Source organism: Paralichthys olivaceus, chromosome 13 (assembly GCF_024713975.1).
Source record: "Paralichthys olivaceus isolate ysfri-2021 chromosome 13, ASM2471397v2, whole genome shotgun sequence".
Lineage (NCBI taxonomy): Eukaryota > Metazoa > Chordata > Actinopteri > Pleuronectiformes > Paralichthyidae > Paralichthys > Paralichthys olivaceus.
The window spans coordinates 10,130,005-10,154,118 of record NC_091105.1 but is presented as its reverse complement, the minus strand read 5'-3'; the positions used below and the strand labels follow the sequence as shown (position 1 = coordinate 10,154,118).

Sequence of the window (24,114 nt, the reverse complement as noted above, 5' to 3'; positions counted from 1 at the left end):
GCAGAAACTCCCAGTATAATCAACGATTAGTAGTTTATGGTACATTGAGCAGATAATTAAGATTTCAAACACTCAGCTTATTAATCACTGTCATTTCCTGTCATCACTGACAGGTGTATCGTCACTGAAGTCAGTGGCAGAAAGAGGTGTTCATGCTTTTTGTTCCACTGTGGCATTTTGAGGGGCACTAGTGGATTTATAAACTCAGAATTCAGACTTTCAAACAGGGATTGATTCAACAGTTTACTCTCAGAAACTGTAAAAGTGACCTGCAGTAATTGAACAGCTGAAAGTAAAGACATGCTGCAGGACTCAGTCCACAGAACCCTGAAGACACCGCTGCTGCACGAAGAGCTGTTCACCTATTTAATCAGAGTTTGGTGAAGCTCGACTCCCAAAACTGGAGAATCTGTAGTGGTATAATGTAAATCACACCTAATTAAACGCTGCACTTCCTTGGGCCCTTAACAATACACAAGTGTGATTCATTAGCTTGGACAAAATACTGGTGTCTTGATTGGGTTTTAGTTTCTCCTGGAAACTAGTTTTTCTTGTGTTTACCTGTATATCTACTTTGACTGTGTTTTTGGAAAACATTGGACTAGTTATTTGCAGCATTTTAAAATGTTCAAACTAAAAGGTTGGTGCTTTGAACTCTTTGGTTCAGTGTTGTGAGCAGCTGGCTGTCAGAGGATGTTAAGGTGCTTCCTGTTTGTGGCGATCCAGACATGTAGATCCAGTGGGCGTTGGTCAGCAGCCTGGGCAGTGGGTCAGAGACCCACAGACCCTGAGGCTCGTCAGTGTCATAGTTTGTGGGAGCCAGTGAGAGGAGCTGAGCCCAGCTCAGACTGAGCCAACTAATGCCATTAGTGTTTCTAATACTATTGTACTGTTCTCCCAGGCTAATGCCATTATACTGTCTCCAGTGCTGCAGGCCCATTCAGCACACAGACCCCAGAGCCAGACATTTGGACCAACTTTACGCCTTATCTTTGATGTGGACAAAACACACAATCGCTCTGAGCCTGATGCGGCCCAACCAAGGGGGGGGGGGGCACCCATTGTTGCTTCTCTGTGAACTGGCCTGAGCAACCACAATAGCCCAGTGTGTGTGTGTGTGTGTACATATATACATGTGTGTGTGTTAGCGTGTGTGTGGAACCACTCTCTCATGCCCTCACAATGCTCCATTGTCCTTCAAACCGCAACAGTAATTTATGTAAAGATTCTTTCTCTCCTTTAGTCTCATCCATCCCTCCGTTCTCCGTCGCTTTTGTTGCTCTCCCTTTTCTTCCTCCAGTGTGGATTCCACTCATCTGGCCTCTCTCATCCCTCTCTCCCCCCTCCCCTTCCTGTACTGTCAGACTGTGTCCATCTTTTGCTCTTTCTCTCCCTCTGTCACTCCTCCACGCTTCTCTACCTCTGTCTGCTTCTCTGCCTGCCTTTTTTTCCTTCCCCCTTCACTGTCGTCACATATTGATCTCCATTTCTTCCTCCTGCACTTTGCGGCCCCTCTGTCTCTTTGTTGTCACCCTTCCATAGTGCGCATTCACTTGACTCTTTCATTCTCTGCCTTGTTTCATGTCCTCCCGCTCTTGGTTGGACACCAGGAGTTGTAAAAAGTGGAAAAAAGAGAATGTAAACTGATTTTTACAGCCGCTAAGCCATCTTCTGTCTCTCTCCCTCCCTTTTCTCCCTCCACTGGGTTGAAGTAAATGAGTGAGGAACACAGGGGCTGTACTGGAGAAATAGGAGAGCATCACTAAAACTGTGTATGAGCCTGAAAGGTTTAAGATGTAATTCAGTGTGAATTTATGGAAAAATATTACAGCCATATGTTGCTGTTTGCCAGAACTCAACACTGGCTAAAGATGCTTCGTCCCTTGAAAGACTGGGGCAGCCTGGTCACAGGCTTTAACACCGGTGTCTTTGCACAGACTGATGAAGTGAAACATCAAATATTTACACATCTTCTCTCTTTTCGGGCCGTTTTACTCGGCTCTCAGAATATGGAGCCTGGAGCGAATGATCATTGTTTCACTAAAAAATACATTTATCACAAAAACACACATTTACAGCCACGCTTGAATCACACAGGTCTTGAATGTGGACTGTACTAAAGCCATTTTTTGATTAACTGATTAGGATTTTAAATATTGAAGTCATTAAAGTCATTGATGTCATTGATGCAGTGGCTGGGAGAGCACCTCCATCTGTACCAGAGGATCTTTGAGCGCAGGTGAGAGCAATGAGGTGATTGACCCTCAGGTTTAAAGGGCAGCAGAGGAGCTGCCAGAGAGACTCTCCGACTGAGACGCACGGGACACGTGGCGAGACTGTCAACCTGCAAAGCCGAGCAGAAACTGCAGGCAAAGTTAAGTTATATGTTTTGAGTTTAGTCTGAATATCAAAAACTACAAGATATATTATGTATATATGTATGTATTCTTTACTTACAGCTGTAGTAGTAGTGGTGCCCTGGGAGAAACTCAAACCCCAGTGAGAAGGGTGTGAACCTTTGGATCTTCTCAGAGAAGCGCACTGGTCCAAATGGAGCGTAGGGGGTGTTACACTCCCATCTCTTGATTGCCCCTTTGGTCTCCACGCAGCCCTGAAACGATGCCTCTCTAACCAGGTAGAGGGCCAGCGTCTCCGGCTGCCTGGGGCCCAGGGTTTCCTTGTTGGGAAAGTGGGGGCAGTAGATGTCCAGGTAGTCGTTCAGATTCACCTGGATGGACAGACCTCCTGTCGTTAACCTGGAAGGCAGAATGACAACAGCATTAATATTTCACATGGTGATTACATCAATTGATACGTGACAGAGAGGGAAGAAGAGTTGGTGATTAAGCATAGACAGACAGAGAAAGTAATTCCTTTGCGCCTGGAGGAATGTGGCTGGTTCCAGCAGATTGATAGTTCATCAATATTACATATAACAATTACACAGGGTCATAAAGCAGAGTGCGAGTGTTAAAGGATGTTTTGGGATTTGATGCACAATGATACATGTTCATTTCATTTTCAGACCAGCAAGGGAACGGTGTTTAGAGAGAGATAGAAATCCTTGTATGCTAATCAAAACCGCTGAGGGGAATTCAGTGTAAAATAAACCCGACTCGCTCTGCTTTTCTCTCTCCCTCTACACATTTCCACACACAGGCATGTACGGACTAAAGCGGACGTGCGTGTGCATGCACAACCACGACTTCAGTCAAGGTTGACTGGCTTTAGGCATAACAACAACTCTGGACAAGACCGCATCATTAGAACAGAAGGGCTGCATAATGTATGCTCCTTTAGACTTCCTGTCAGCTACAGTATAAAGAGTTACCCATGTACAAACTAATATGGAGAAAGGAAGCATGAGAGAAAGACTCAGAGAGGCACATGTAGGACAAAGACAGAGAAGTACGTAGATAGTAAATTGATTACAGCAGCATGACGAGACAAAACGGGGGACAAGGAATGAGAGAAATTTGTGAGAAGTGGACGGAAAAAATGTGAGTGATGGTGCGAACTGAGACGAGGCCCAGAGAAAGACTGATGAAAAGAGAGAGTTGTTTAAACAGGTTAAAGAAGAAAGGTAGAATAAAGAAGTCAGAGGAGGAGAGATGCTGCATGAACAGGTGGAAGAAAGTATAAAAAGTAAAGTGAAGTGCTTTAATTAGCGACCCCAGAGAGTCTGAGTGAGAGACACAGAGAGGGCAACAACGGCGTGCAAGAGGAGAGGAAACCGACTTTAATTGGTCTCTTCTTCGCATTGGAGCACAGGAGAGAAGAATGAGGGGCAGAATGTGGCTTGGGCAGAAGGTGCTGGTCTGTCAGTGGGAGTCTTTATGGAGGGGTGACAGAGCGGAGGAGAGAGGAAGAGAGTGCTGGGAACCAGTGGAGGGGAACATGGGAGGAAAAAAGAGCGTGGAATGGGGAGGAGGCGGCAGTGGCAGTGGTGGCGGTTGGCAAAACAGTCTAGAGTTAAGTAGGCGGACAGAGACGAAACCAAAAGGATCAATGAGTGGAGGAATTGAGTGAAAAAGGAGGAGACAGAAGAGATGAAAACCAAAATGAAAGAGATAGACGTGACGGGAGCCGTGAGATGCTCCAGCGGAGGGTTTCAAAGATGGATGGAGCAATGAGGGGAGGAATGACAGGAGACAGTCTGAGAGGAGGGGAGCTGGATCGTGCGACAAAAAAATAAAGAATGAAAAAGCTGAAATCCATGTCAACTTTGAATCTGTGACATTGTGTATTTCTTTAGAACGAGATAAAAACAGTGCCTCATGTGGTTGTAGGTGAGACTCTGGAGGCAGGTATCCCCAAAGCTGCTTCCCTGCTCAATAGCTAGCGTGCAGAATTGGTGATCTATCAACCGGACAGGACACAATCGATCAGGGTCCCTTGCTCTGGACACACATGCATGCTCACACACACTCCTGTGATCAATATCCCCCCCAGCGAATGTGTGTGTGGCCACGTATGATACCTCTATTACCTGTGGGCACTAATTACAGCCAAACAAAGACACAAAATTGTTGGTTAAGAGAACACAACAGCACATGAGCCAGTGTAAGCATCACCAACACAAACACACACACAGGCATGAATACAAAAATGGAAATGTTTGATTAACTGCACCAGTGTGTGGGTGGGTGTGTACGTACATGCATGAAATAACAGGCGCGTGCTGCGTCAACATGCTGCACCCCTGCAACACATGTCATTCACCTCCAGCTTCTTCTTCACTGCTAAGGTCGTGTTTCCACCACCTAACCCACCCAATCTGCATTCCCCCTCACTCCTTCCCTCTCCTCCCTCTTCTCTCCCCACTTTCAGTGACACAAACTCATCCCCCCCATCTATTCCTTCTGAGGCTATATCCCGTCCGTGCTCTTCCTCCTATTTCTGACTCCTCCAACCCCTCTTTCTCCCACAAGCCTCCAACATCGGCCCGCGCCATATGCACGCCAGCAATTACAGAGACGCCGTGCCCCACTGATGTCAAACTGTCAGCCCCCCCTCCTCCTCTCCTCTTCCCCTTCTTCCTCCCTTTTCCTCTCTCTGGCCCTGGTATAGGCTTGGGTATACGCCCTAATTACACTCCCCTTCCTGCCAGCCACCGTGCAGCAGAGTGGTGACAGCACAGGGGCATCGTGGGAGCACCGAGGAGCTGTGAGTGTCAAAGAACACAGTGCTGGTGCAGCCAGCCATCAGTGGGAGAATCCTCTGGACACAGAAGAGAGGACTGGTTTGGTCCAGTGCCGCAAAAGCGAGGGAGAGGGCAACGACACAGAGCAACACACACCAGCACACTCGTGCATTTAAGCATGTGTGGGTATGAATACACACAAACACATGATGTTCACACACACCAGACATGAAAGTACTTGAGGAGAATAAAACATGCTCTATCCCTCCTGCCAGAGGGTGATCAGTGACGCCCTTCTGAGTTCTGGTGCAAGCTCTTGGTTGATAAAGAAAAATCTCACTGAGGAGCCGAATCAAAACTAACACGCTGGGTTCTTCAGTGGGAAACTTGAGAAGGCCAGCGTTTACCCCGTTATAATCACAGGAAATCACATTGAAAATTCTAAAAATTGAACACAGCCGATACCCTCCCCACGTGTGTCCATGTAAATGTACATGCATACAGAAGACTATTTAAGTGTGTGTGCACAGTTATAATGAAATTCAGGGGCTTGACTGTGGCAGAGACCTTTGATCCTTTAATATGAGAGAATAATTAAAGAAGTAACAATCCTACAACACGGCCTCGGGAATACAGAACAGATTCTCCATCACGCACGGCAGCTGCGTACTACGCATACTGAACACGCTGGGGCCCTTAACGCACATAAACACTGGAGTTAAAATATTCTACTACAATGAAAATGCTAACAACATGCTTACAATGTGCTGTGCATCACAAATATATTCGGAACATGTACATTGAGGGCACAGTAGTTTCTAATAAACACTTTCATGCCTGTGATGGTATGCTAACCAGCCCACATTAAAAGGCTTCTACTTCCTCGTAGCAATGACAGGAGGCCGAAAAGGCTCGGTGGAGTCTCAGCTTGTCCGTGGTCGATCACAGCATGGTGACCGCTAACTCTGGTCACCATGGTGACTGGGCACAGCATGCTGTGGTGGCTCTGCCTTACCGGGCATAGCATGACACAGCTTCAGTCTCTATTGGCTGTAGTAACACTGCATGGTGACATGGGAGGATGTCTGGGGCTCTAGCGGACGATGATTGTGTGAATTTTTTTGGTCTATTTCAGTTTTTCAGCACAATGACAGATATGAACATTTACAGTAAGTCGTTAATCTCATTGAATAAAAGTTAATCAAAGTGTCAAGTTTAACATAAAGACAAACCTGCATATTCTGGGTGTCACTGTGGTGTTTGTTTAATCGACTCACCTCAGAAATCAGTTATTTCAAAAGCATTTCTGAAATCAATGCATTCACTCAGTGAGGTAAAGTCAAAACAACTTTATTACATTGAAAAAAAATGCACATTGGTACAGAGGTGATATTTACTTTTCCTAAATTTGATGAGAATGACAATCAGTAGAGCACTTACCTCCGGCAAGGCCCCACAGACCTTTTAAATTTAATGAAACGGCACCACACTACACACACACACACCAGGCGCCTTAACAAGCCAGTTATTTTTCATTAAGTGCATGATTTATTTTGTAAGAAATTGTTAAACAAATTTAAAACAAAATATTAAAAGGGTTAAATGGGTTCTTTCTGCGCCCATGTCCCATCCTTCCACCAAGTTTCATGGAAATGTGTAATACGAGTGATCCTTTCAAACAAATTGTTAAAGAGAGTATTTTACAAATAACTATATAAAAGACTTCAGACAAATACAAAGAAACCGTTGCACACCTCCAGTTTTTTTTTTTAGAAAGATCTTTCAAACCCTGTTTAGACAGAACGGAAAACTGATCTGAGCAGGTGAATAAAACCAGACTTTTTAATGGGCAGCAGCAGTGAAGAATATCTTATGAGAAAGTATGAGAGGAGTTTCTAACAAAAAGACCCTGAAGACGGAACAGGAGAAAAGAAGGAACAAGGCAGAAAACTAAAGCGAGACCAGGCATTGTTTCCTCGAGCTCTGCAGTGACCCCCCCTCTGCTCCACAGGTTAGAGGAAAACAGGAAAATGAATCATACAACAAAGGAAATGGACTTCAGGTACTCATTACCGCAAGACCTTGCATGGCTCAAACCTCAGTTCACCAGTTCCTCTATGATCTTTCTGGATGTAAAAACAGAGCAGGATCAGGGAAACAAGCCCCCCCGCCCCCACACCCATCTCCCCTACATTCCCTGTGCCCCACTCCACGCCCACACAGAGCCACGCTGTGTCCGGAGCCCAAACACCAGTGTTGTGTCTAACCTGGTGCTTACTCCCCTCTGCGCGCACAAACAAGGACTTCACCCCCCACCTCTGACCATCTGGGGCCCCCCCGCCACCTCACATGCCCAGCTGGCCGAGAAATCCCTTAGCCGCCACCCCCCCCCCTTCCAACCCCACACCCTCAAAACTCTGCAGATATACCGTCTCTTTGTGTAATCAAACTGTGGCCGGGACGGTGATCAACGGCTCCTTCTCAGGGAGGAGAGAGCGACTTAGAGGGGGCAAGCTGTTGCTCCTATCTGCTCTTTCCTGCTCGGTGTGTCTGTGTGTGTGTGCATGTGTGTGTGTCGACTTTCAAGGTCAGCAGGAAGTGAACCTCTACCCTAAATCAGACCATATCCTTCTTTTCAATGCCTCCTAATCACCAAACCTGGATGTTATGTGAACTTCCCTCCTACTTTTTTTGGTTTATATAAGTTCTGAGCAAGCACATTTTATTAATATTCATCAGGGCCTGAGTGGCTTACAGTCCCTGCTACACAATTTCCTTGAGAAAAAACCTTTCACTATTGGACAAATCAAATGTTTCTGCCCACATACGGACAGAAGATGCACAAGTGCACGCACGCATAAACACTGCAATGCATCACACAGCATGAATTCTGTGGATAAGCATCGGCCACTATAGCTGTGGGTGTATGTGTGTGTGTAACTGAGTGATTGGTTGCACCCCTCTTGCCCTGCAGGCTCCATTAAATGACCAGAAGGCACAGGGCGTACAGACCACTCGACCCTTGATTCAAAGTGTGTGAATCAGCAGGCCGCCTCACGGACCCACACTCCCCATCAATTTAAATAAAGATAACGCACAGAGAAACACACACCTGCTGCTTCAGGCCCTAAAGGAATCTGAACCTCAGGTAAAGACAGACCCTATTTTCTGCCTGTTATAGCTTAGGACCTCCGTTAGAGAGTGTGCGTGAGTGTGTGTGTGTGTTTCCGTTCTGTGGGACTCAGCAGCACAACAGGATGTATAGCTAAGGCCGTCAGAGCTGGGGGAAATTGCATGATTCTGATGAACAGGACCCGTCAGTATGGAAACGAATCTATCGGAGCCGTTTTGATATGGCTGCAGGTCTGTGGAAACCATCATCCCCTTCTGTGGCAGAGCCCTGTCATGCATCACAGCAGCTCTCCATGTGTGGTCTGGTCTGATCCTAAAATAAGCTTTCCAGTAGCTACAAAATCACTGTCCAAAACAGAAATGGACGAGAGTGCAGTCTTGACTTTTATGGCTTATTTGTATTTTCGCCATTTGACCGAAAAAACTGCATGTTGCCTCGCTATGCGGCGACTGTAAGTGTTGCCCCGATTTGACTCCCTCACCTGCTCAGCGTGGAGGTGGCCGTGCTTGTAAGCGGAGCACGGGAGGAGAAAGGGCACAAGAAGTATAAGAAGAGTTTCTGCTCTCACGCTGAGAAGAGTGACTGGGAAAGTGTGCGGCAAAAGAAATGAGCATGGGCGAGAACGCGGTGTGCGTACGCTGAAGGGGTGTGCGAGGGGGTAAATAAGGTCAGACGTGCCGTTGCCAGGACAACAACCAATCCGGTGCTGGGATTGGTGCCAAGCCAACACCCCACCCATCCATCCTTTACTACAGTCGTCTTTTTTTTTTTTCTCGCGTCCCTCCGTCGGACAGCCTAAAACCTCAGAGTAATGAGTGCTCTCCATGTTTCTGCAGTCTAAATGGAGCTGCAGTGTAAATACAGGGCTGATTTGTACAGGTGCCAGGCTCGGATGCATAAACCTGAATATAGCTGCAGTACCTCACTCGCTTCGATGCTGACAGGACGGACGGAGCGGGGAGGAAGACAGCTGTGATGGGTGGACACGAAAAGCAATGATTCAAACTACTGATGAAATCTATCAAAGTGTATTGCAACAAAGTGGCAGTCGAGCTTATTTACTGTGTCAACATCATTCGTCTCATGTTTATGGACTAACTTTGCTGCTTGGAGCCTCCATCTTTGCAGACGGTGCCAGAGTAATAAGCGTAGCTAAATAGAGAGTGAACACAGATTAATGTTAACTTTGAAGTGAATAACACTTAATGAGGGCTGTTTGGGTGCAGGCCAATGAGCCAGGTGGTGTTAGGTCATGAAAAAAATTATTAAAAAAAAAAAAAGTTTAAAAAATAGCGGAGACAAGGAAATTTACAAAAACAAATAGTAAAAAGTAGTAAGAAGCTGAAAAAAGACAAAAACATTACCTGCAACAACTCTGATAAACTTTCAAACAAAAATTCCAAATATTCTTATTTCCATTTTTTTACTGTCTAACACTCATAAACATCTAAAATATCTGATCAACCAAGCAGTTTGAAGACTTCGCCTCGAGCTCTGGGAAACATTTTCACAATTTACTTACATTTTAAACACAAACAGTTAACCAGATTAATTAAACCAGGTTCATTAATATAATACATCTTCTCTTTTAGCGTAGCTCGTCTATATGTTGTCATTACCTTAAAGCTTTACTTTCATCTTCAAATCACAAAAAAAATAATCTTATGTTAATATGTGTGTTATGGGTAAAAATGACCACTTCAGAGATGTCAGCCGCAATAGTGTGTCAATGACAAATTGGTTAAGTGCATTCATGGGATGAGTACTGTTGGTGTCGTCTTTTACATCACACCATAAACAATTTTATATAATAATGCATCTAAGTAAAATTTTTCACAAATGCTGATGAAAAATGTTATTCCTGCTTACGACTCCACTCCTTAATCTATTATATTCACTTAACTTCTCTGTGTCTCAGGACCGTCAGTGAAGTATAGTTCTGTATCTGTGGGTTACGGAGGACACGAGAGAAACACCCCTCAAAACAGCACACACACAGTTACTCTTGACTGTAGAGAAAAGGACAAATAACAATAAATCAGACTTGGCTTTGAGAATCCATTATTTACTAAGTGGGTCACAATTCAGATGCTGTAGACACCTTCTCTTTCTCTGTTCTGTTTCTGTCTCTCTCTCTCTCTCTCTCTCTCTCTCTCTCTCCATGATGTGAAGGTCAGTGCTGGATGGGCAGCACACACACTATACATCCCAGGTGTGCATTTCCTCACACTTTCCCTATGTGTGTGTTTATCTGGTGGTTATTAGTGGAGTATAGGGCCAGTTGGGAGGAGTGGAGCTGTCCTTCAGTCCATCATTGAGTCTCTCACACACATGCGCACACATGCACACACACACTGTTAAGACATGTCAAGGAAACCAGCTCTAATACAGCCAACAGCCCTGAATTATTTAAACAGTGGGAAGGAAGAGGAAAGGAGAATGTAGAGGGGAAGAGACTGGAGAGGAAAGAGAGTTAAGGAGTAAATAGAGGTAAGGCTGGTTCTTTTCAGTCCATCTGACTCCCGGTGAACTTATTTAAAAAACTTCTATACTTGGTTTCATCCCCATCTGCTTTCTTTCACCCCATCTTCAGCGGCTCTCATTTCCTTCCCCTGTCAGCGTGGCAGCTCCTCCTCGTCCTCCCTCCATTGCCTCTTCTAACACCATTTCACCCACTTCACCTTCCCTCCCTCCCACCCCCTGCCATCTTTCTCTCTGTTTATCTAAGCACTTTCACGGTCACTGCTTTGGAATCCCAGGAGTCTAAACTGGCCCCTTCGCCTCTCCCTCGCAGGCGATCCTTGCTTCCCTCTCCATCTTTCTCCGTCACAACGGTTGAGATTCATATCGCACTGTGCATCAGGGGTATGGAAGGTCCCCCCTATTCACCCTCAAGGCAGCCAGCTTTGTCCTGTTCTAGTCACGCACAGTCGCCCCCCCGCCAACCCTCACACACGAACACATTCACACCAGGGGTGGTTACATCAGGGTTTAATACCAATCAACAAAATCCTGCAAGAAAATGTTTGAAATATCTAAACTAAATATCATTTGACTTCAAGGCTGCTGAACATGTGTTTTTTTTTGTATTCTTTACAGTACTTTCAGTCAACCCTGTGAAATAAAATTCATGCTTTGGACATTTTGTTTGATATGAATAAATGGCACGGTCCACCTCATGGCCGGATGCCCCCTGAATTTCTTAGAAATGCCAGTTAGGTTCCACAACACTGATAAAGGGTTTAGACACAATAAGAGGGAAGGAGGGGGGAGGATTTAGGAGCGGAGGGGAAGGAAGTGGCGAGGGTCAGGAGGAGAGGTGCCGACTCTGGTCTCACATCCCACTAACAACAGCCGCACACTGGACTGCAGGGATTAACTGATTAATTTGGGATTAAAGATGACTGGTCTCTCCTTTAAGTAATGACCTAAAAATTACAAGATTAACACACAGGAGGTATAGCATGTGTGTGTGTTTTTTTCTTTTCATAGTAACACAAACATCCAGTGTTAATCAGCTATGAAGTAAAGCTGCAAATACAACAAAAAATGCCTCCACTTGTTTAGCTATTCAGTATCTAACTTTGAAGAGGGACAACACTGCTCAGAATAAGTCTTTTCTCTGAAAGGAACCAGAGTAAAAATTTAATGAGTAAGGGATTTTCTGACTTCAATGATGATGCTTTTGTTACTGGGCGTATTTTAGAAAAGCACAGATTAATTCCACAATCATAAACAGGGAGCATCTGCGCCAATGTTTGGAGAGCGCCGTGTAGAAGAACTCCATTTCCACCTGAATGGGAGAGCAATGAGATTCATGAGTTCTCCTGCTACAAGGCCAGAGCTATGGAGATTTGGGACAAGGCTATTTCACCTTTTCCCATTCAGCACAAAATACAACCACTACTCCTGATGCTCCCAGACGGTGAATTACAACCATCTGATCATTTCTGATGAATATAACAAAAAGTGCGTTTGGACAGTGACTGAGCGACATTGGTTTCAAAATGACTCACGAAATGTCAATAACCATAAAGGTTGAGAGTTGATGGATGATTTAAACTGATTGACAAAGAAGAAAGTTTTCCCTACTCTGCAGTTAAACATGGCAGCATCCTGTCAATGCAACATTAGATGATAAAAGTGATACTGTAAAAACATTAACAACATCATTCTGTGACAAAAGGTGGACAATCACTAAAATGGCTGAATTCAACTAGACTCTCAGTCATTTTAAATAAATCGCTGTAAAATAGCTGAGATTCTTTTCCGTCCCATGCATAAATGCAAATCGTCACTTATTGTGCCAAGGGAGCCAATGTCTATAAAAACATAGTGTGAAAACAAATTGTCCAACAAATTTGTTTTAAAGAACAGAGAAAGAAAACATGGATTGGGCTTTACTTCAGTCAGTAATAATCAGCCAGGGGTATAAAGTATACCCACTATGGTCTGTCCCAAGAAGTAGAGAGGATTGTCCACTGATCAGAGGGTTGCTGGTTCGATCCCTAGCTTCTCCAGTGCATTCTGAAGTGTCCTTGGGCATGATACTGAGTCCCTTATTGCTCCTGCCAACATTGTATGGATGGTGTACAATATTAAAAAAAAGCTTCATATTTGTATGTATGCATGACTAAGAGTGTTGATAAGACTGTAGAAATACAGACAATTTATCATTTACTTTTGGGGTCATGTCAAAAAGTATCCCAGTAGGGCCCCTAGTGAGTGTACGCCCTGCTCCTGCAGTCACTATACACTTACAGATACCAGTCATTGTAGCTGCACAACTTCAGGCTGAAACTAAGTCTGAGAAGAAAGAAAGAAGTTTTCCTTTTTGAAGAAAAATCTGAGCACTGGCATGTTTAAATAAGTGTCTGATACCACATTCCATTCATGTTTTGAAAGAAAGCAGTGCCAGCTTTAAATGATGGGGTCATTCCTTCTTCCTGGAGTGCTGTGTGTGTAATGTATGCAGCCAGGGCAATGCTACTATTAGTAGTATGTGTGTGTACCACACCTGTGTAAGATCATGCATTACAGTTTGTGTGTGTGTGTGTGTGTGTGTGTGCGCAAAGGGAGGGGCGAAGGGAAGGGTCTACTCCTCACACCTGCTTGTGACAGTGATAGTAATACCTGCTGACATCCTTTCTTCCCTCTATCCCTCTCTCCCTCTCACCTCATCCCTCCATCCCCAGGGGCCTTCCCGAGCTGTTTTGGGAGTAGAAATCTGTTGACTTTTTCCCTACCATCCCCTCGTCAATGCATTCTACATCCCTCAGTCCCTCCACTGCAGGTCTAATGTTTTTACCATCCCTGGGGGCCGACTAGAGAAAGAAGCAGGCACGGAGTGTGTGTATTCATATGTGGTGTTTGGTATGTGTGTGCCAGCGCTAAAAAAGCTGAGAAGTGTGTGTTTCACATCATTGGGGGATGTGCTGCCATACATCTGGGAGGCAATTGCCAAAATAATATTAGTTTTTCTGTTCCACAATGGAAAAATCTCCAGGAATCATACAGCAGATTCAAACGATCTACATGGTGAAACATTTGTCATATGATCCATCTCCTCTGGATAAAGTACGGGATAAAAGGTGTTTTAAGGAACAGGAAGCTGAGAAGTAGAAGCTCTGTTTGTCACAGCTATGAGAAGGTCATACTGATAAGCAGAATCTTTTATACAAAAAAAAAAGTACACTTAAGTAGACACCCTCTAAACACACAGATGCCCACACCCCTACTGCAGCTTGTACGTGGCATGGAAAATATAGATCCATTTAAAATGGAGATAACAGGAGTCACATTTAGACGTTAGTAAATAAAAGAGTGACTTACAAATGTCAAGCATTAGTAAATATGCAGCATATTCCCTTAACTCCACTTTGTAAGAATTGCTCCATTTCCTTCAGTGAGTGGATTTGAGTGATTTAATTTAAAAGCTTGAGTACCTGCGTATCCTCCATTATGTCTTTTCATGGCAGGATTATGAAGGTACGTCATGCACATTTATAATATTTCTTCAGGTTTTAAGAAATGTCACTTAAAATCACATCTCTATAGTTTTATACGAGACGCTTTCTGACATGAACAATTACCTAAAAAGAACAGTGGAGCCTACTGAGTCTTAACTTTGATCCAGAGACTAACTGCTTCACTTGAAGGTAAAAGAAGGGGAAATTAAACACTTAATAAACACGGACATTTATGTTTTTGTGGCTCTCATCCTACTGATCTAACTGGGTACATCTACTGCACACAAGATACACAATAGGGTCTGATGCTTTCTACATGTTTAAAGATTCATGGCTACAGGGTTTTCTTGAATACCAACACAATAATCGAGTACCAACAACTGGATGAACACACACAGCATTCCTAAGACTGCCCTCTCGACAGGTGACGACAACAAGCGTCATTATGTCAGAGGAAAACAATCATTGCACAAAATTCTGCTTAAGTTCTTATATATCACATCAGGAAATAAAACTGCAGAAACTGTTTTACACTGAACATCTTTAGTGCGAAGACAGAGGCAATTCAAGAAAAGAACTTTGAGGTGACTGCCCTTAAGCACCTTTGAGGACTTTGAGGTATGATGGCAAACACGTCTCAGTGTCCTCCTGGCAGCGAGGACCTTGTACGGTACAATAATCCAGGTTCCTGCTATTCGTCCTTTTGCTCTGCCTGGGTCAATACTAATTCAATTTCTGTCACAGGAAATTCCCTGGTCACCTCTTGGCAGGATTTCTGAGTTGAGTGGAAGAGCATTGTGTGAGCTCTTTATGTACGTGAGACTGTCTGTCTGTGGCTAAAATGCACATGTTGGATAAACAACAAGCAAACGATGTTGTTTTGGTCAAGCTCGAGTTGACAGCGTTTCCCACATTTTGAGTTCATATGTTCTCACGCACACACAGTTTAATTGCTGTTTTGTGTGTCAAAGAAATACACAGTTGGCCTGACACCTATAACAATGCCAGCTCATTGTTGTGCCATGGACGGACGCATGAATGGATGGATGAATGAAAGCGTTCCCAGCCGGCGCTCACCAACGGCCCTTAACCACCATAACCTCTTCCCACACGTACGGCCGCCATTTTGTGCCAAAGCCATGCCTGTGCCGTGCCAGACGAGCTGCAGACGATGTCGAACCTCATTTCATTCCACAGCTGTTCCACCTCACTTGGAGACATTCATACAATGCAACTTATTACAGCTTAATGCAGCCTAATATTGATGTATGTGTGTACACAGAGAGACAGCGCAGCGTGGGGTGAGAAATTGGGAAAGAGATGGGCCCATATGCAGCCTGGCGATAATGCGAGAAGCCGGTGATAATATCTGGGTGTTAAATTGGTATCGATTTACTAAATATCCTGACCAGGAGGAGAGAGCAGCCGTCCTTTCATGCTTGTACACCATGTCTACTGCGACGGCTCCAAGCTGCACTGTGACTATCTGATCCATTTTAATACAGACGTCCAGGCCTCTGCCCAAACCTCATTTTTTAGACAGAGCGCTTATGTCTTCCTGTGTGTGTGTGAATACATCTCAGCTTTCATTTTGATTGCAAAGCTTTTCTATGTTGTTTTAATATTTCAATAAACACCTTTATACATTAAAAAAAGCAGGAAGCATTGTCAATTAATCTATTTCTGTGTATTTTCTCTGGAACCTATTCTTAAAATGAGGTCATGTGACACTTTAGAGCAAAGGAACAGTTGCACAATACTCTATCTGCACGCCACACCTTCAAAAAACCAAGTATCCAAAGGCAATAACATGCCTGTTCCCTCCAACACTTTAGTCACACCTAAATTCAACTAGCAAGTGGAAACAAAACAATGACCTATTTAGTCGAAAGGACGGCACAGCAGTTGGTAAATGTTCCCACAGCCGCACACCACTGGCTGGAATTGAGGACTTGCATTACTTTCTGCAAGTAGAGAGAAGGAAGCAGAAAAAATAGATAAAGTATTTGTATTAAAGAGCCGGGTAACCTAGTACTTTTTAGGTTTTGTTTTTCCAGAAATGAAATTTATCACGCCATCTTTTCTCACGGAAAAAAAGACTTTTATGCAAACCGTAAACCTAAGGCACACTCACACAATCATACACACACCTCTGAAACAGCCATTGTTCCACTGAAGCAAACTTCAGCAGACAACAATGCCACCGAATGTCAATTCACAGGCATACAAATCACTAAAATCACTGCCCGGCATTGTTTTCCGACAGAGATGAAGAAGCTGAAGTGTACACAAACTTAACTCATCCTCAGTTTACCTCCAGATAATACACTCAATACCAGCGACAAACAGAGAAAGCACATTTACAAAGAGCGATAAGGTGCGCAAACACACTCACAAACACATCTCTGCATCTAACCAAGACCACAGCAGAGACAATAAGCATTGACACAGAAAGACAGAAGAGGAGCGAGAGAGGGACACTGATACAGCCTGATGACAGATGAGAAGAGAGAGAAGCAGAGAGATAGAGAGTGTGGGGGGGGGGGGGGCTGCTTTGTTAGCAGGACAGGGAATAAAGTGGTAATTACCTCACTGTGGGTTTGTTGATTATAGTTCAGCCAGGTTCTCCATGTTAATCATTTACCAGGGGAAGACGGAGATTAGTATAGAAACAGACACAGAGAGAAGAGATAGCAGCCACTGCGAGAAATACGTTCATTTGCATGCACACACGCGACAGAGCAGGAATAGACACAGTCAGACCTGCGGGTGCAGAATTTATATTTAAAAAAAAATAAAAACTTAAACAGAAATCAGTCTTAATGTGCACTCATCCCCCCTGACAAGACACAATTACGAGCAGTGTCTGATTTCACTTTACTGTATACTGGGGGTGTCTGCTTGCACAAGCCCACGCGCCAGATGTGTGCGTGCATGTGTCTGCGTGTGTGAAGGTATGGTATGCAGAAGGTGATTTACTCTGGTATTTAAACGGGCTCATCGGTGAGCGCACACAGGGAAATGATGCATAAACAGAGCGGAGATTACACGGAAGACTTATGAGGGCTGCTTTCAATAAAGATATAGAAAACCAATACAAATATTCATCTGCTGCACGCACCGTTTAAACATGCTCCACTGGCTCCTGAGCTCGACCTCAGTCTCTGTCAGAGCAGGAGAGCGAGATAAAGACAGAGTGGAAGAAGAGAGAGAGAGAGAGAGAGAGAGAGAGAGAGAGAGAGAGAGAGAGAGAGAGAGGTAGAGGAGGGGGTCTGATGTCTAAAAATGCTTTAAGGTCCTTGTCCAGACTTGCATGGTGAGTTCAAGTACAAGCAATAGGGGATACATGTTAAGAAACATTGGTTGTAATATTCCTATTGTGCATGTATGGTAAAATATTGTTATTTCTAATTAAGACCCTACAAATCCACAGCCCTAGAAAAGAAAGACTGGAATTGGGAGAGGAGAACGCAAAGATTTGGAGACAAGTTTGAGCAGTGATCCAGGGAAACTGTTATAACAAGCTCAGCTCTTGACGCCATGACGGATAAAAACAAAAGGTAGAGGTGTAGAGGAGCCAAGAACAAGGGTGAATCAGAGGACAGACAAATGGAGAAGCTTCAGGTATGAGTGATATGTATTCTTGTTAAATCTAAAGGCAAAGTTTCTCTGAGTAAACTTCCTAACACATGGCACAGGACGCAGACACTGTTGAATCAGCGAGTCGGCTGCTCGACCTATTCGCTCCAATAGGTTTTAAAGCACACACGAGGGGGCTGAATACACCAGTAAACCAAGCTGAGGTAAGCTGAGGTTATGATATTTTACTAACCTTTAACTGCTCGAGGAAGTAAAAAAGAATTTCTCATCTAATAAGGATCTATTGCTCAGAGAGAGGGAGGGACGCGGTTGTAAAATCGAAAGCGATCATAAACTCCGTCCATAAAATTGTAAAAGAGGGCAATCGAACCACTTGAGCCCCACAATGAGAGAGGCCAGGGCATCTGATTCCACGACGCTCGACGCTGACCCTGCAGTCAGGTCTATCACATCCATTTCAGAGCTCCATTTTTCAATCTGGAGGGTGCTGAATGTGTGCCAAGTGTTTCACTGGGCCTTTGTTACAGCCATATTAGCCATCAAAGACCAGAGCAACGAGACCCTTCAGTCTCCACTTCACTGCCCGTGCTTCATTAAAACCATAAATCTAGATGTCGAAGGAAAGGTGACGGCCAGAGAATGTCTCCTGTCACCCGTATTAAATAAGAGCCTGTTTGCTCACCAGCTACAGTTGTGTTCGATATATACTGTATATATATGAGCTCGGGCCTTTGTGTAGCTTCTCTTCACCTGATGGCAGGAATAATTAAACTGTTCTGCACACTTCTTTAGCTTCTAGGTGTTGAAAGCTTTATTGCCAGCATTTACAAAATGGGTTGAACCAATTAGAAGGTGCACAAAGGCCAGAATAACAACATCCTGTCAACATGTTGCATTAAATAGAAGATGTGATTTCTTTAAACATACTGAAATTAATAGATTTTTAAGGAACACAGCACTGACATTATCATCTTAGTGTTGATTGACTTATTATATTGTACCTATTTAGTTTAATCCATAAATGCCTGAAGAAAATATCTTGTTCTTAAGCTGGTAAAAAAGAAAACAATAAATATCTAAAACTTATTCAGTTTTAATATTTGCAGCTTGATGCTGGCCAGGTAGCAGTCAGTCAAAGAGCTGGGCTGTAAAATGATGTCAATAATTATCACAATATAATTTTCAAGTTCAATATATTTATCCATATATTGCTCATGCATTGTTTAAGCATGGAGTGGCTGTATAACGGTTTTATGTTAGATTTGTAAAATATTTTGTCATTCTCTGCCCATGAGTCTTTAAACAGAACTGAGTATCGATATCGACTAATATTGAAATTTTTCTGATAACATTTTTGGCTATAATCACCCAGCCCTAGTTAGTCAGAGCAATTTTGCAATATAAACAAAGTTGATGTAAAGTTGGAACAGTTGTGTTGGCTGTTAAATCAAAACAATGCACTAAAAGACGATAAAACTGTCCTGAAGCTGAGGGAGTCATCAATCTATTGTTTGGATAGAACTAATGATTAAAGCAGCCTTAAGAAGTGAGTTATATAGTGAATAATAATGGTTTCATTTTTACTACAATGTTGTGTATAACCAAAATAACCAAAAAGCCAAATGTGGTTATTTTTCCATATAATGTGCCTTCTGCACCTAGAGCATGGACTCCAGCCCTGGACCATGCCCTGCAGCCTCATGCCAACAGAGGCAAAGCTCTCTCTGCTGTCCCTGTGCTCCTTCACTCTTGCCAGGCTTCCTTTACAGGCCTCAGGACAACCTGGCTGGCTGGCAGGCAGCTAATAGAAAATATGGTATGGTTAAATGAATGAAGCTCAACTAATCACACCGCCAATATCCATCACTGGGCAGGAGGGAGTCTGAGAGATAAACGGGTGAGGGAAGAGTGCAGAACCCCCCAACCAAAAAAAAAAAATGAAAAGGTGAGTGGGATGTAACAAGGGAGGTAATGAATGAGAAAGGAGAGGAGAGGAGGAGAAAGTGAGTCCTGGTGGTAAACCCAGGGGATTCTGGAGCGGTTGCAACATCACGGCTCCACTGATAGCTTTGTGATTGGGTGGTGTTGCTGATGAGAGTGATTCTCTGCCACAGTGGGTTACCCTCCGCCGTGATGCTGATGGCATTGTGATTGTGTGGTGTTGCACTCGACTGTGTGGCCCTGCCACAGGCTGTGCGACCATTCATCCCTGAATCTCTGGGGAACAAGAAGATGCTTCCTAATCCTCGCCACACCGCATTTCTGTAGGATCCCAATTACAAGACTGGGTTTTACCCAGCTGGACACACTAGATATAACCTCAGCTGACTCTAGTACAGGAAAGTCCTGCAGATCCGACAAAAATGCCCTTTGGGAAATTATAAATCCTGGGCTCATACTTCTGTCACATTTTGAGCATCCAGAAATGTAAAAAAAGACAAAGCTGTGACTGACAAAGTGGTCTTGGTGGCTATTAAGTAAAAAGGTCACTCATGTGAAGGAGTGTTGGGGAAACCAGGCCTTGTGGAGGGAGTTTGTAAATGTGCAGGTCAAGAGAGAGGCGATCAGGGGACGTGTTATTCTGGGCAGCAGGCCCGACTCGCCCTGCAGGCCTCCCACCTCAACCCCTCAATTAGCCAGACTGGAACACCTGGATCAGCAGGTGAGCCTGGCTCTGGCCTGCTAATGGTCCCAATAAACACACTACACACACACACTACACGCACACTTTAAAATACACCTGTGTCCTCAGAATGTTATCTGGGGCACCGTTCAGTACACTTAAGAAGAAGCCCTTACTTCTGCTTTTCTTTAAGTAGCATAATCACTAAACACCACAAGGCAGTGGGCAGGTGAAAGCCAGGGTTAGGGTGTAGTTATTATGAGACAGATGATCACCTGCAGGAGGTCCCCAGAGATCAAGCTTCTTTATCCAGAGGAAACACTTGTGTGATAACTTTTGGCTCAGGACAGGCTTTAAGTAATCAAACCTGCTCCTGCACACAAGGACATGATCTGCTGCATAGCTCAGATTCTTCGCAGGAACCAGAGCCTGAGTCATTAGGAATTCAAGTTCAGACCAGCCACGTTTGTTTGATGCCAAGTCGTGACACTGAACCACTTTTCACCATGTTACTACTAATCCTTGATTTGGGCCTGAAGCGAGCAGGAGCTCAGTAAACTGCTCTTTTGAGGAGGGGGGGTTCCTCACCTGGTGTTTGTGGAGTTCCAGTACACGACATGTCGTTTGGCCACGGCGGCTGAGATGATGTTGAAGAGTAAGATCGTGGCTTTCCAGGTGGCGAGAGCTCCCGGTGTCACGGAGGCCATCCTGACCGCCGCTGAGGGAGGGGAGGCCCGCGGAGAGAGGCTGTGCGCCGGGGCCTGGCTGGAAGTGGTGCGCGCCTCAGGTGAGGAGAAAAACCGAGGCGGAGGAGGAGGAGGCACCCGGTGACCAACTTCCTACCAGCGGCTTCACCAACTCAGGAACCGGCTCAAAACTTCAGTCATCTGCTGCAGCAGCCTCGCATCATGAATACAAGTGAGTAAAGTCGCTTTTTAAAGGTTTAAACAGTCAGAGGCTGCAGAGCTGAAGGAGTGCACCTCCACTGTGAGAGGTTCTCCAGAGTTTATCCATTATTCTGCATGACGCTGAGGTCCCAGTGTAAAGTCTCTCAGGGTAAGAGGAGTTTGAAGGTGGGTGTAAAGGTGAGCAGCAGCTGAGCGGTGCGGCGGTGGGTCACGATGTAAATCAAACTGGCAGCGACAGACTGCACAGCGCCAGGAGGGAGGGTCCTCCGAGCTGAGGGCGGTGCCAGGGGAACTTTGGACCAATCCCTTGACATGGGTGTGGTGATGTGTACGTGTGTGTGTGTGTGTGTGTGTGTGTGTGTGTGTGTGTGTGTGTGTGTGTGTGTGTGTGTGTGTGTGTGTGTGTGTGTGTGTGTGTGTGTTATTGTAGTGCACGGTCAAATGTTTGGGAGGTGCGCCGACTGGTGTGAGGAGACAAGTCTGTCACTGATCCAGTTATTCAGGACAGATCAGGAAGACCCTCTGCCCCTTTCAGATCACTGTCCTGGAGCTGAGGGCTGGAAACTGATTCCATGCAACAGGCTCCAACACACAGCTTGCAGAGTCCTGCCACACACACACACACACACCCAGTGACAGGACAACACCAAACATTCCCACTTCAACACCTCCTGAACGTTCCTCCTGCCCCTTAACCTTAAACTTACTGTGTAGCTCCGAGAAATCTTACAATGTAAAATTGTGTTTTTAAACAAACCAATACAGTAGTAATATGCTGATGATATTATAACAGAGTCCTGCAAGTGCAAATCAAAAAATACAACAGCAAATAAGACAACACATGGACAGTGAGGCCATCCAATCAGCGATGAGTCAATACCAGGTGCCCTTTAGAAGCTAATGTGGTCTTGTTTTGTAAATTGTTGAGTTTTGTTGTTTTTCTTATTTGCCCTTGTGTTATTTTCTTCTTTGTTGGGTTTTGCACTTATGTTTGTAATATTTAATGTTATACTCACTCAAAAATTCTGTTTAAGTTATTACCTGACATGTCTAAGCCTCTGTAGTTCAACATATGGAACATTTGAGAAAGTTCCTGTGCCCCTCTGTTCACATTTGGAGGACCCCTCCTTAGAAAAGTCAGAGTCCCACTTCACCTCTCCTCATTTTGCTGTTGTACTAATACTGTTGTACTAGCTTTAAGTTGTTGTGTAGTACGTTGTTTAATTTGTGTGGGGGCTCACCTTATGTACACAAACAAAGGGAGGGATGAGGATCTTTGCAGTTTAAATAGATCGCAATTGATATGGCATGTGTGATGTCACATGATTAGAGCAGTACAGCTTCAGTTGACTGTGTGAACGCTGCATTCATGGTAGGGCTCTTTCATCATAACACAACACACACTACGCTAGACACCATCGGTTACAGCAGCACACAAGATAATCAAACAACAGGGAGCTACAACACCTCTGACTGCAGTCTGGAAGATCCACATTTAGTTCAGCCACACATGAGGTGTGTGTATACGTGTGTGTGTGTGCGTGTGTTGATGAGTATTAATTCAGTGGTTGTTGTCAGCGGCCCCAGGGGAGGGTGTAGTGACAGTAATCACTACGCCTCCGTGGGAGAAAGCCACTGGTGGTCCTCTCTAATTATCTTATTCTCTTAAGTGTGTGTGTGTGTGTGTGAGATAACTAACTCCGCTGTTGCACCAGCACTATCGCTCATTCAGACAAAGTCACACTAGTAGCTTTGTGCTATTAACTGCTGCAACATGCACATCTGGTTATTTCCTCTCTGAAGGACCCCTACCCTCCTCTTCCTCCTCCTCCTCCTCCTCTTGCTTGCGCCATCTTTTATCCTGCTTATGCATGAGTGTGTATGTGTGGTTCACAGTCCACACATGTGTGCGGTATAGGACTCATTAGCTCACTTCCTGGAGGTCCCGATCATTAATTTCCCATGATGCCGCGGTGCTCCTGTGTGGCTAATTTGTCCCTGGTGTGCTAGCGCTCCCTCAGCAAACGTGAAGTACCAGTAACTCTGCGGGGGGACTCGCTCGCTCGCTCATTTTGATTGATCAACAGGACCAGACAGTCGCTAACAAAGTTTGTTAGAGAGCCAGAGGTTAATAAAGCTTTGTGAAAATTCATTTTATCCTAACTTTCAATTTGGCAATGTGTTGAGAACAGTTTAAATATTCAGTGGCCCCGGAGCTAACTGTCGCACACTATTTGAGATTGACCACTTCCCCCCCCTGACTTGGAGAAAACTGCAGAGAAAAGTGTTTTCATTTGCCTCCTGGAGCCCCCACTGAGCGCTACAGTTAAGATGCACTCATTTAAAAGCCGTGTTTATTGCACAGCTGATGAATTCTGCACATACTAATGGTCGTTTTAAACTAAACAGGCAGAAAAAGAAATCCCAGAAACAACTTTCCTCTCCTTGTCATCCTCTGCCTCGAACCTCCTCTCTCTCTCTAGTTTCAGCTCCTGCATGTCAGCTATTCATCATCATCAGCACTCGCTCCAAAATCTTTTCCCTCTTTGTTCCTCACTCTCTATCCATCATCCGTGCTAATCTTTGCTCTCATTGATCTTCTCATTACTGGTCGAATATGGTTTTTTTTCCTTCCCCATCTCCTGGCACTGTTTATCTTAGTAAACATTCTCTGTTATAGTCACATCAGAGGAAATCTGCATTGAATTACATCATAATTTACATAAACTGCTCCTCTG

At 44.5% G+C, this 24,114-nt stretch overlaps 1 protein-coding gene across 3 annotated transcripts in view; it reads right to left on the bottom strand.

Moving 5' to 3' along the window:
• The window catches only part of LOC109632997 (ephrin-A4), a 30,919-nt gene extending 9,326 nt beyond the window's left edge, over window positions 1-21,593 (bottom strand). The window contains exons 1-2 of one of the 3 annotated variants that reach the window (XM_020092576.2): window positions 21,057-21,593; window positions 2,458-2,756 (exon numbers count right to left, since the gene is read on the bottom strand). In XM_020092576.2, coding sequence (XP_019948135.1) covers window positions 2,458-2,756; window positions 21,057-21,175 — 418 coding nt within the window. In that variant the 5' untranslated portion in view covers window positions 21,176-21,593. The remainder of the gene's footprint in view (window positions 1-2,457; window positions 2,757-21,056) is intronic. The other 2 variants (XM_020092577.2, XM_069537648.1) reach the window with 2 other exon arrangements.
• Window positions 21,594-24,114: the final 2,521 nt, after the last annotated feature.